This window comes from Metopolophium dirhodum, chromosome 8 (genome assembly GCF_019925205.1).
Source record: "Metopolophium dirhodum isolate CAU chromosome 8, ASM1992520v1, whole genome shotgun sequence".
Lineage (NCBI taxonomy): Eukaryota > Metazoa > Arthropoda > Insecta > Hemiptera > Aphididae > Metopolophium > Metopolophium dirhodum.
Window position 1 is genome coordinate 22,309,737 of NC_083567.1, and position 14,870 is coordinate 22,324,606.

Here is a 14,870-nt window from a genome sequence, read left to right on the forward strand (position 1 = left end):
ACAATATCATAAACCCCATAAAATTACATATTTAAAAAATGTACTTCAGATATTGTGCTATACCTCAGATTAAAACGCATAAAACTAGTATGTGCTTATGCCGGCTTAAAATAAAACCGTCCCATCCCCACAGTCAAATTATATAAGTTATGTCCTTTATGTTTGCTGAGCTCGAGTTTTAGTATAGTGTCGCATTGCAATCTTATTTTTTAGTCTTTATCATCCTCACCATATCTATCGCAAAAAAAAAGAAATAATAATTATAACATTTCAGGTGGATATTCATAAAATGTTCAAGCCCACCCACAACACTTAAAATATAAAATAATATTAGTCTATTACGTAGTATTGTAGCATGTTAATTTTGTAAACAATTAATTTAAATCACTGGTGATCTTTTGGAATCAGTATTTAAGTGCTAGGAGTCAACTACGTAGCCTATGCCTTTGTTTATACTGGTTATACTATATATTGTATAGGTATATTGTGAATGGTTAAATATCTCAAGTCTATCTCCATTCAGATGTGATAAAATGACCACCAATTTAAGCAAATATAATATAGTTATATTGTAAAATTTTAGATTCTAAGCAGAGCAAAAGAATTTATTGATTTTACAATGATGTGTGTTTTTTTTCAACTCAAATATTAATAACCGCGTAGACCCTTGAAAAGTGTACTATACATATATTTATATTAGCATTTTCTATAAATGGTAACATTTTCAAAACATTTTGTCTCTTAGTTATAGCCCCGTGAAGTTTTTCTAATTTTGTAATTTTTTTTTAAATTATTCACTATAAAAACTTTTTCATTTAGTAAAAAAGCTTGACAATTTAATTCTAGGTCTATTAAGTTAAAAAATATTAAAGATATAATATTGGCTCAGTTACTTTTATATGCATTTATTTCCATTTAAAGTTCAAATTTTGACAAAATTCATCAAAATTTCAAAAATGTTCAACCTATTTTTTCAGTTAGAAATTCATAAAAGTTTTTCCTTTCGTATCTAATATAAGACATTTTGATAGAAGATTCCCCACAAATTTTTTTACCTTAAAAAAGTTACATTAATTTTTTATGAGCGTTTGAATTTAAAACTTTTACGATAATGGTTTTTCATTGGTAAATAAAATTAACGAATTTTCATTTCTAAACTTTTGATATTTTGTTGTAATTTAAAAACTAATAGTTTTTCTTTTCATAGCTAACATAAGAAATTTTAATAGAAGGTTCATAACAAGTTTACTACCTCCGTCAAAAAGAAAATTTTAACCGGAAATTACGCTATTTATAGCCATAAGATATTTTCGATTTTTTTTTAACTATTAAATTTGATTAGTTTTACAAGTATACTAGACTGACACAACGTCTTTGCTTGATCGCTTAGAATCATTTTTCGTATATACAATTATTTATAATTGAATTAAAATAATATAACATACCCATTACAATGACATGCTTGTCAACTACTGAACTGCAGAGCGGTGCCCACTTGTTCACCTTTTATATCCCATCACTGTTTTTCCGGGGATGGCACTGACTAACTAAGTGGAAAAGTTGTTGATAACCGTTTTGAAATGCCCCCGTGACTATAAAAAACTTGGATAACCGTACTACCTGCTAATCCAGCTCCATTTTTTTCCGATTTTAAAATTTTGTTTAGCTTACTATAATATAGTTTACAATAACTGCTTTAATTTTAGATTTGATGTTGTTAATTGACAGACCATGTAAACTCAAATAAGAACGCATACTTTCATATGCTTTGTCTCGCGTTTTTAAGTTTTTGTCCTCTATAAATTGGTTCAAAAATGGTTAAATATAGGTAATAACCACGCCATTTACAAACAATAAGTGTAGGGATAACGTAATATTATAGTTATAATTGAACTTAAAATATAACCAAATTATAACTCGGGTATAAAAAAATTAATAAATATATTAAAAGAGTCCAGTTCACACGTTTCAGTTGCCTTTCATGACGCGATACCAATCATTAGAAATGAGTATGACACAAATTTTAAATGACTGATAACACATTTTGATGATTTAGTCATGCTGAAACAAGTCTATACACACGTTCATAACTTGTTTAGTTTTATGAATCAGTCATTGTTGATTAATAGTTTCACTGACGCTGAAGCTTTGAGCTTTAAGCTTACTGCCTTACCAACGACACACCGATCAACCAATGTTTTTTGTCGTTTCGTGCGTGTTTGTCTTTGTCTTATTGTAAATATCACTCGGTAAAAAGGTTAGTAGACAGGTTCGCTGAGCAAGTCTAACCTGATAATATACACCAGGTATATTATAGTGTATATTATGTGAAATTAGTAATTATAGGTACTAATAAATAAGTGGGTACAACTGGTAAATTATGTTCTTCTATACCTACATATTGTATAAAAATGTATGTGCAAAAATGCAATAGTAATAGAACTAAAAATATTAAAATGAAATATTCATAATTACAAAAGATTTAAAAAGTATAAAATATTTATGTATTTGTGTGCCTGGTGATTGTGAGGGGCGGTCGGTTGCAAAATATAATATAAACATAGAACACTAACCCATATCTAATGGCGTGGCGGAACATTGCGAAGGCAATTCAAATCTCAGGAACTTATATTATCGATTAGGTCGATTCGACCTCGATAAAGCGTTCACCTAATATATTTTAATATTATATATCAATGTATATCATGTACCAACCTTTTATATTTATATCCGGCTCAATCAATATTATTTATTTAAACTCATTAAATGCATGAAATATATTGAGTGTCGTTATTCGTATGTTTATTTCATTTCAATAAACACCAATCATATAATATTATTAGAAAATATGAGTATATGACGATCGATTAAGTTGAACATTCCCATTGTTGGTGCTGCGCTTATTATTTTTGGTTTATACCTATTACAGATTCAGTATTCATACTTCAGACATCCGTAGCGTGTATCAGGTACATTTTCTCATTTGACATTATCTATAGATAATGAAAATAAACATTTTTGAATTTTGTTTTTAAAAAATACTAAGGTATAAAACTTTATAGTTTATACAATAGTAGTTTTTGAAACTCACCTCTACAACATTGGCAGCCCGCAGTTTTACCGTCACTATATTATAATATATTATTAGATATATCTGTCACAACGCCATTGGTCCATATCTTATGCGTATCTTTATTGCATCTCGACTGACAAAGCATGTTTCAGCAGATTCGTCGTCAGGTCCTGTGATGTATTCTTAGCTGCATCTTTTTACATCATTGTTGTCACTAGAATTATATGCCCGGGATCGTTACAATTCACACACACGGACATATAAATAAAACAAATCAGGGTTTATTTACGAGATACATTTCACTAAAGTAATAGATAGGTTCCTAAACTGTTTTGTTTTAAGTAAAAATTAGTAGATACTTAATTTATAGTACCTAGTTAAGTATTAAAATCCATATACTGCTAATTGTAACGAATATAATTATTGGCCACTGCGACACTACGTGCTCAGTATTATACCATTAAATTTATGCGAGTGTCATATTAAGTCATATTAAGAGGACGCTACACCCGCTACGTTGTCTCCGTCTTACAAATACACAACATAGCAAAAACTGTTTTGCGCAGGACAACTATGCTCCCTCTTTATTTATAGTAAGATTACATAAGTTCCACAACACACAAAGAAAAACTTGATCTGTGTCGTAGCGTTTTTGTTTTTTTATAGCATTTACCAATAGTTTTTAATAATTAAATGAAAAAAAAAAAAAGCCTAATGTTTTCAAACCAATAACTTTAATTATATTAATGGTATGCAAATAATGAAAACGCTACGACACAGATAAAGTTCTTCCCTATGTGTTGTGGAATTTTGGTAATTCTAATATAATTACAGAGGGAGCATAGTTATCCCGCGCAAAACAGTTTTTGCTACGTTGTGCATTTGTAAGACGGAGACAACGCATGCGGGTGTAGCGTCCTTTTAATACAATTAATGGATTGATCGTAGAAAGAGATGTCCGTATACCAAAAATGTTAGAAAGAGATAGCAAACAACTTAAGACGTTCATAAAAGAACAAATCACATATCATGTAAATATTTTAACTCTTTTTGAGCTATCAGCGGACATTATCAATTTTAAACTTTTTTAGTTTTCTATCTTTAATATCAATAAAATGTTTTTAGTTAGGTCAAAAAGCTTGACAATTTAATACAAGATTTATCACGTTTTGTTACAATACCAGTAAAAATAGATTTTTAATAATCGTTTAAAGTTCAAATTTTGACAAAATTTATCATATTGAAAATGTAGAAATTATTTTACAGTTGAAAATGTATAAAATGTTCAATTGATATAGCTAATGATTAAAAATTTTAACTCATACGGTAACCAAAAAATCTAAAAAAATGATAAACACGGTTTTTTCTATATTTATTTGAAGTTTAAGTTTGGATGAAATTAGATATTTAAACGAAGAAGAACAATTACAGTTTTGTGTTATAATTTGAAAATATTATTCGTGGGTGTTTGAAACTTCTAAAGTATATTATTATATACAAATCATATTAATTCCGGCTACCGTATTAATAATAATAATATAAATATAACATAAAATATCCTTGCTCAGAATCGTTTTTCGTATAAAATTATATTATATCATTGAATTCAAATTTAACAACATCCATATTATATAGTGACCCACTTGTAACCAATTGTACAGCAGATTACATCAGCTCGACTAACCTCTTTTTAAAATTTAAATGATAATAAAAAAAAATAAATCTAAATCAATTTCTGATAAGAAATGAAACATATTTATATGTTTTGAATACTTAAAAAAAATGATGAAACGAAATAACGAATAAATTTGTAATTTTTAGCACCGTATTTCAGTATTTTCTTTGTATAGTAGATTTATTTATTTTCTAGACAATATAATATTATATAGCAATGGTTGTGGGATGTAATCATAAATGTTTGTATAATATTCTGTTAAATGTATTAATTTCTAGTAGGTACCTATCGATATGCATTTATATTATTTTAAAGCTAAATAATCTTTTACAAAAAATGAATTAGAATAAAGTATAGGTAACATTTCTGACATATGGTAATTTTTTTCATATTATTATTTTTACATGAACTAAATTATGAATTAAATCATTATTGACATTTAATAGCTTACATACTTTATCAAATCACATTATTTTTATAATTTAATTTATTCAATTATATAATAATTCTAGCTGTAAAACCTACTTTGTCCGGGAAAAAATTAACGAAAATAAAATACGGTCCTGTATTGGTGTGTAGGTTTTTAGCGTACCTATATGTACCTCACTTCATGGGAAAATCGTAATCGGTGTACCTAGCTTGTTTAACTAATTCGATCTAAATGGGCCTGAGGTGGATTGGATATAGCACTTGGTATATTTTAGCGTGGTTCAAACTACTCTCTAAACTTTCCTAGTATCTCTGAGAACAAACAATCTCTGAAACTTTCATTAAAATCGGCCGAGTAGTTTTGACTTTTTGAGTGTATAAGCTAACATAAGAATATAGCCTTTGGTTCTGCATTTGAATAACGAACAATAAATTAGATAATATTTTCTTTTATATGAAAATAAAAATTCAATAGCTACACATGATGGGACTGTTTTTATAATATATGAGAATTTTTTTTTAAAAATTTTATTTCTGTAACAAACTATGATAACCCTAGATATTAACAAAAAAACTATACGATTTTCTTGAACTAAAACGAAATCCATGTGTGAGTTACCCTATAGCAACCTTTAGAAGTTGAAAAAAAAAGCTTAGAACACCTTCTCTCCTATCTATTGATATTCTTTTCTATTAATATCGGTACAGTAGTTTCTGAGATTAGCCGTTCGTAAAAAATAATTAATTTCACATTTATATACATAGCTAGATAGATAATGGGTGGGTGTTAGTCTAATTAGAAAATGTATTAATATGTGACAGTTGGTGTGTTTATAAGTATTAAAAACATAGGCGTGCGTAGACTACATTATTATTTATTAGTATAGGTTATGGAATACAACAAATTGGTAACTTACCCTTCTAAAAAAAAGTGTTGTATAAAAACTACAATTTATTTTCATCATAATATAAAATTTGTTTTTGTAACTTTTTATAAAAAAATATTTACTGACTATATTTAAAATAGCCTTTTACAAACACACTGGTTTTAAAACTTGAGTATAACTTTTTAAATATCGGTTTCAGAGTAGATTTTTCAGAAAATACAATTTTAATAATTTATCAATATATTGAGTTATTTAAGAAAAAAGGACCTTCAAGTGTGTTTAATATATAGATCCCTTCTCGGAGTCACAGAGTATATACAGTACTGCTACCCTACATACCCCATGCGTATGCTTATGATTAAAAATATCAAAGAAGGGTTCCTTTTTCTCCTCATTGGTAGCTTTCATTGATCGGGAAACGAGAAAATACAACCCAATAATTGGAGAGAAAAAAAACAATACAAGGAAAATGTGTACAACAACTCTTGTCACGCGAACAGGGACTCAAGTATATACACTGTCTTGACTCTTGAGTAATACAGTATGAGTCTACAGTATTATGCTTTGTAATTATTAATTAACCATTGCACTGAATACTATTTAAAACCAATAGACACATTTCAATGATCATAATATTATATTATTATAAAACAATATTACCTATTAACATTTTAATAATTTATTTTTAACTTCAGTTTTTTTTTTGTAAGTATGAACAAAATAAAACAATATCTCATTTATTATGACTTTACTAGAAATCTAGTTCCTCTTTTCAAGAAGATATTAAAACAAGTATAATAATATTATGCATATTATGCTTAAACTCAATTGCTTATGTACAATTGTAAAGGAATTTACTTAACATTATACATTTTAATATTATGAGATTGAACTAGAGCGCTATAGTATCGTTTTTTAATTTTCCAGATTCTTATAGATTCTGGGTCATGTGACACTCTGCATATTTATATTTTCCGGATATTTACGGTCCGGGCTTATACCCGCTTTCCGGATCACTATACAGTCCGAATAATATTTACGTTCCGGAATCCTATAATACGGTTCACACAATTATTTTCCCTAATAAATTCGTCTGTTTATCAGTGCGCGTATAGGCTTGATGGCCCAATGGCTACGTAGAAAAAAGACACAATATAATGTACTATGGATAAATGATTTCACAAAACTAAATTGGCATTGTGGGTGGGGTGGAAGTCCCCTCCCAACTATCACTATTTTAAAACTTTCACATCTCCCCGGCCGTACATCGTTTGCGCATCACCATTGTTCATTTCGACCTTTTTCGTAGGACAGTTGCGCATCCTTCGATTTTTGGATAACGCATCGTTCACGCATCGCCCGTTTACCTTACGTCAAATATTATCGTACTTATATCGTTTTAGAACTGAAACATTAGGAGCACGCAAAAGTGCGAGTTTTTTCACTAACTTTTAGCTTAAAATTATTTGACACTCATCTGTGTATAATATTCAATTTTCAAATATTGTGTATCGGTACCAATTTCCGTTAAAAACGACTTCAGTATATATTACGACAAGAATAAGCAACTAAAGTGTACCTACGAGTGACTCGAAACACCATGACCTACTTATATTATAGACTTTTATCGCAATATGTTTATGCAATTATGCATCATTATTAATATTATGTCCATCGTTTAAAATTTAATTGATTAAGTAAATTTATTTTTAATTTTGAATATATACATGCTTATATTATATGTTATATTAATTATTGAATTTTCAAGTTCAACCAGAATTTGGCGCCTATTACCATTTTTCTTCTTCTTCTTTCGGCAATCACCATACTGATAAACAATTTTGCTTTATTCTATGACAAGTCTGAAGCCATGTAGGTCGGGGCTCAACTCTTTTCCCTTCTTTTTTAATTTGATCTTCCCACTTAAGACGCGGCCGTACCAGTAGTTTGCTTCTTTCTGTGGTACCTACTTGTCTGCTCTATATTATTATGTACTAAAGTGCTTACTGTCCTTCATGTGTGTCCAGATCATTCAAGTTGCCTCTATGATGTCAGGCTTTTAATGTAACTGTCTTAGTTTTTCAGATCCTCCATTATACATGCCTTTAGTCTATGCATGGTCCAAAAATTGTTCTCAGTATTTTTCTTTCAAAAGTCTTTCATTTATTTTGTTCTATATATTATAAACCTTGTGTATAGCGTCCACGTTCGCAGTCTTAAATCAGCGCAGGTCGCATTGGTAAATTTGTGTCTAGGTTTTTCGATAAGATCGTTGATTTTAATATCCCGCCGGTCCCATAGTAGTATCTATTCACCGCTTGTATCATCGTTTACCGTAGTCCGTAGGGACTTAAATTTTTTTGGTATTGGGTAAACAACTATAATTTTAAAATATTGAGACTTATTTTAAGCTATTCACACCATTCTACAGTATGTTGTTGGTATTGACTTATAAGCTATATAATAACAATAATTTATTATAATATAATATACCATGTTTTGGCAAATTTAAAATCAATTGTTTTTCATGTTTACTGATATATGTATCATTTAATTAAAATTTAACACATCCATTTAATGTAACCCACACTCAAAACCTACTGTACAACAGAGGTGAGTTCCTCGGTTTTTTACACTTCCATTTCAAGTCTGTATTATAAACACAAATAGGTACACATACACACCTCGTGATGTCGTATATATTATAATGATTCATTTTTCATTCAACATTATAATAGCTGATAAATCACACTTTAATAATATTGCCAATGTGTGCGGTACACGAGTATTACTATGTTTATGGTCATATATTATGATATTTATTTTGGTTGTTCCTCAGTCGTATATGTATTCTAAGCGATCACAAATTAACCCATTATTCTGCTAGTGTTTTACGATTGAATTACACAGGATAAAACATAATGTAAAATTAAATTAAACAACTGCATCATATAGGAACCGTAACTCGCAAGTCATGTGACATAATGAAATTGCTAACGAAAAAAATTAATTAGGTTTTTTACTCTAGATTATCGACTGTATAATATTTTATATAGCTACGCCTTTTATGTACCTACGCATAATTGATTTTATACTGTATACAGTATATATAACAAACTACCCAATTAATAAGTTATTATACGTAATATGCGGATTTGAAAGTTTGTGTAAATGTGTCGGATACATATTATATTATATATATATATTACCTACCTATAAGTTAAGTAGGCAGTAGCTAAGTAAACCATTTCATATTATCTGTGTTGAAAATATATGAAATTCTATTTGTATTAACATAGTGCATTGAACAAACCACAATAACATATACATTTATAGGTCATAATGTCATAATGCCTGAATTACTTACCTTTAAATGTCCCTCAAACTAATACTCGAGTGTCAAAAACGTTCTATACACCTACTATTATCGTCAGAATCATTGTCAATTCTCTTCGATCAATAATTATGTTAATGTTAATCTCAGGTAACTCAATAAACAGTTGTGATTTTTTCAATGATAACTATTAAGCAGGTTAAAATCACTCATTTAATTGTAACGGTACCTATTAAATGTTAAAGATTTATATAAGCATATTATATTTTGTTACGTATAAATAAATTATGTTTGTACAATTTGAAAAATAATTGTTCTGAGCCCAAATAATTGGGCGTATACTTAATAATAAATAAATATACTTTATAATAAATAAGTCATTAATGTCAACGTTTAAAAAAGCATTTGCTAATATTAATACACTATTGAATTGAAAACGTCATTTAATTTGACCGGTAAAAATGTGATAAAATAGGATTAAAACGTACAGCAGCCGTCGTAGGTACCTACTACTGAAGTATAATACCCAACTCTTAACCCCCGTAATGCATTTATACGCAGATAACTGTACAGGCGTTAAATATCCGACGTTTCGGTCTGATAAATTATATGTTTGTCAGTTGACGTTCATTAAACGTCCGAAAGCCTTGTTCCGGATACCGAGATTGCGCTCGTGTGTCACATAATTGTGTTGGCTGGGTGGCGCGCGATGGCGATGGTAAGTGCGGAAGTGATGAAGTACCCGCAGTATTCGAATGAAGTTGGTTCACAGTGCCTTTTACCGGAAAGATCAATATTGCGAAAAGACAGTGGATATGGCCTATATTTTATTCGCTATTTTGAAAAAAAAAAACACAAAACCACAGTGAACACCAGTGAACATGTCGAGAAATAGGTTTTCAATTTTGTGCATCAAGTATTCAACGCGTAACAATAATAATGAACAGAATAATAGGTAGGTACATATTCATCCCAATATAGGTACGGCGTTGTAAATGAAAATACTGTTAAATATTAATTTTTGTGTAAAACTATATTTTACTTACAGGAAAATAAAAAAACATCATAATGCAACCGCTAAAAGAATTCATCGTTATCTATGATATAAATTATAAAATATAAATATAGTATCCCAAATAAAACAATTTGGTAGATAAATGATAATCTGTTATTTACTATTTACAAATATTAATTGGTGTTAATACCAAAGATATGCCAGTGCGTATCATTAATATTTTACCTCCTAGCCACTGGTATCTGACATCCGTCCATCACATAATAAAGGTAGGTAGGTAGGTAACCAGGTATCACGATATAGATAGGTATAAAATGTTTTCTAAGTTCGTAACATAATATGATAAATTAATAATAATGCAAAATTATAACATATAAGTGTAAATGAAATACATAATCAATTAATATAGAATAAACTACGAACAAACATTACAAAAAACTACAAGTGCCTAAAAAACCAAAAGTTTTACCTCTCCATAATTCTTGTGAATTAATAATTATCTTTTAGGCGTGATATTTTTTTTCTTCAACTTTAGTCTAGACTATTGTCAAATATTTTCTTTTTGACTTCTGGCATAGGTATAGGTACACTTTAAGTAACATGATTTTTTTTAGTTTTTTTAAAAAAATTGTCTGAGCTTTAAACCATTTTTAATTAGTATAATCTATACAATATAATATATTGTACATATATAATATATTATATTATATTAATGTTTGTCTGTCTGTCTGTCCTTTATGCGTTCCGAAATGGCCGAACCGATTTTGATTAAATATTTTGTGTGTGTTTCCTGGATGATTTAGATCCAGAATTGGACCCGGTATAGGTCCGACCCGGGGAGGTGCTCAAACGTAGCGGCACTCGTTGATGAATAATACCTGAAAGTCACTTTTATAGAAATTTTATTGGATTTTTATTCAGGAACATTGACAAAATGTTTTCCCAATTAATATTTTATGAATCTCCAATAAATCTTTCGTAATAAGTTTCTTTGAAATCGCGAAACGTAGGTGAAATGACCGTTTCACACCACAGAAGAAATTTTTGAATAAATCACATCCTCAACAATATTAGAACCAAACATAACTACACCAAGGTTTCTTCATAGAACCCAGCCCTACAAGGAATAATTTATTATCAGTGGAAATATTGGTATACACTATAGTCTATACTGATAGTGAAGTGAAAATACGGAGTACAGATATACTTATGGACATTAGGTAAGCCAAAGACAATTACGTTCTGTTTAAATCTACAATGTTTGGATGACTCCGATAAAATTTATATCACCAAACTACGCTTTACCATTGATGATTTTAGAACTGAATTTTAGAGAAAGATGTAAAATCCATTATACTGAAGTCACAAATCAGCTGTTATAATATATTGAATGTAAAAATATAGACATATTAGTATATTACACTCAAAATGTATATATTTTAAGGATTAAGGTTTGAAGATGCACCAATATAGCAAATCATATTTACAGGATAATATTTGTCAAAAACTTATATAGAACGCCTATTGGTTCTTTAACTAGCATAAGTCATAACTTTAAATTAGTCCGGTGTTTATTTTTACAAAATATTTGCAACAATATAACGTTTTTAAAAATAAATACATTCATCGCTCCGCTCAGAATCTAAAATATAAAACTTATAAATATATATTATTCATAGTATAAATGGTAAACCATGGTTTAACTAATTAAATAATAATAGGACATTGGTGTAATTTGTGGGATGCGCGCGTGTGCATTAGTATCCCATGGTTTTTTTTTGTAAATAGCGGGAACCCATGTAATTACTTTTATTTTACGACTGAAGCGAACGGTTTCGGTATTTTGGTATTGATTATTATATTATATACAGGTATATTGTTTTATGTCTCATAAAAAAATGTGATATGCATATGACACCACTAAAAATAACTATCCCTACTCAAAAGTGCTTACTTACAAACGATAATTTATTACTCTTGCTTTATTTTGTATTTGTGTGTCATTTATGACATTAACATGGTATAAATAAAACAATTTTAATTATTATTTTTTTTTAAACAGAATAATCAAGTCCTACAGGCTTAGAACATCTATTCATGTATGTATGTATTTTTTTTTTGCAGAGACGTCAATAGGAATGACATGAAAGTAATTGTATGTCGGTTTGGGGTACAGCCCCCAAGCGATGGGAGATAGCGTCGATAACTACATAAATGCCACTGAATCAGACATCATGATTAAAAGACAAATTATTAGAGCCGAATTTTATAACACTTACGACGTGATGACTGGAGTAAAAAACTTAAAAACTAAATTATAATAATTAGATGTTCATTTTATACACTATATAATATAATATGTGTGGCTATATTTCTTTTACAGATTAGGATTGCATCCACTTTAGGAGGATTTTTTTTAATGATGGTTCTATTAGTATTGTACAAGAGTAAATGTAAAACTCGATCACTTTCTGACCAACATCTCGAGGCGGTCATCAAAGCGGCTGTGGACCAAGAAGAACAACTGGCTGCTTTGGCTAAAAGAAGTTCTAGCTCAAGCTATTGCTCTGGCCATGGTCTTTGTAGATGTTCTCCGAGTAACAAAGATAATTGTTTAAAGTGTAATGTATTTGAAAATAATGAAAATAATTTATTTTGTCACCAGGATATAGTATGACAGAGAACACTGTTGCTGAGTGTAATAATTGGAACCGTAAAGCTAAGACCTATCTTTCAGAAACTCAATATCATCATCCGTATTCGGCTTTAACTCAAACCGGCAACAAATTTATGAAATCATCAGTACTAGAATACTCTTTCGAAGAGGTAAGTACCTTGTAGTGAAAATGTGAAGAAGTAATAGTGTATTTCTTTTTACATTTGTATGCCACATTTACCATTCGATTTCATATCTGCTGTAATTAATTAAAATTTAATTTTAACAGTAAATGTTAGTAAAAGTATAAGTATTCTTTTAGTGGGAAAATAATTTATGGGTAATACGTTTTGAATAATTTACTTTTGTATTTTAAATGTTTAATTTAATCTATTTATAAATAAAATTAATTTTCCGGGCTATCAATAAATAAACATACATGCTACAACAGGCATACCTAAATAAAATAAATAAGCAAAGTATTTTAAATTATAATTAAAATTTGTAAAACCTACTTTAAATACATTTTTATTCAGCATGAACGAATTTGTTAGCACTCCGAGAAGCCCGGATTAAAGAGCTTCCAAGCTCTAGTGCAAACTTTTTTGGATCTTTTAAACTCTTATACTTATATACCTACATCTCTATTTCCCCACTTATTTGTTTTTATAAGGATATGATTTCAAAACAAATTAGCTTTGGGAACGTGCTCACTATACTTGGCTATCCCTCTTGGACTTTTGGTTTGTACTTTGTCAATGAAACCTTATGCAGGTAGTTATGTTTGTTTTCAGTAAAAATATTCAAATTGAAGTATAATTTATTTTAACTGACATATTTTGTTTGGTGGATTTCAGCTAGGATTAAATATTTTTATCGTATCGGACTAACCTGAACATAATTTCAGCATAAGCTACCTATATTTAAACCTATAGTTTCTTCATAGTTCGATATGCAAATATGCAATAAATAATTATTTGAAACTACCATTTATGAAACTTAAACTTTTCATGTGGAAATTATATTTTTTGTGGATAACAAGTTGTCTTTCAAATAGTTGGTTTAAAATTATCAGAGTTAATTCAAAATATTTACTCAACATCAAATTATCCTTATTAAAAAAACATAGGAATAAAAACTGTGTATGTATACCATGTATAAATTATAAACTAGTTACTTGATATAGCCATAATATAATCGTGGACTTATTGTATTATAGTATTTATTCTACTAGCTAACAGGGCCTGAAAAATAAATTTAAAATACCAGTATAGGATCCGCAAACTTTTGAAAATGTAAGAACTGGAAACCGGTATAGTTTTTTTTTGGTAGAGAATTTTATTTTTTATTTTATTTATTTGATAGTAATTGGTTTATTGACTTGAGATAATGTGGTAAATAAATAAATTATTTATAATTTATAATTTTCTATAATCCATAAAAAAGTACCAGGAAACGATAAAATATGAGCTGCAGTTACCAAAATAAAAATGGCTAAAAATAGTTCATGACAATATTAGCATTGATTAAAATATATTACTCATATTATTATCGAACACGCGTATAAAAAAATCAAAATTCATTATTTGAATGCAACCAATTATAGATGTCACATTAATTTTCGATGAATATTATATTATTATAAAATATAATATAACAATCAGAAACCGTCAACTAATATTGACCGAAATGTCGTATTGGTTTGGTTAAAAACTGGTAGGTATTGCATAAATATTCGCAGTTTTCAGCAATGTTTTGTTATTTTTTTCCAATCACTTTAAAAAGTACTGGGAATTTTCTA

General features: G+C 28.8%; 1 protein-coding gene across 2 annotated transcripts in view; it reads left to right on the forward strand.

Moving 5' to 3' along the window:
* LOC132950138 (uncharacterized) overlaps positions 1-14,870 on the forward strand; it is a 38,721-nt gene that overhangs the window by 5,301 nt on the left and 18,550 nt on the right. For both annotated transcript variants that reach the window (XM_061021379.1, XM_061021378.1), the window contains exons 2-4: positions 12,538-12,707; positions 12,797-13,010; positions 13,079-13,239. In XM_061021379.1, coding sequence (XP_060877362.1) covers positions 12,600-12,707; positions 12,797-13,010; positions 13,079-13,239 — 483 coding nt within the window. In that variant the 5' untranslated portion in view covers positions 12,538-12,599. The remainder of the gene's footprint in view (positions 1-12,537; positions 12,708-12,796; positions 13,011-13,078; positions 13,240-14,870) is intronic.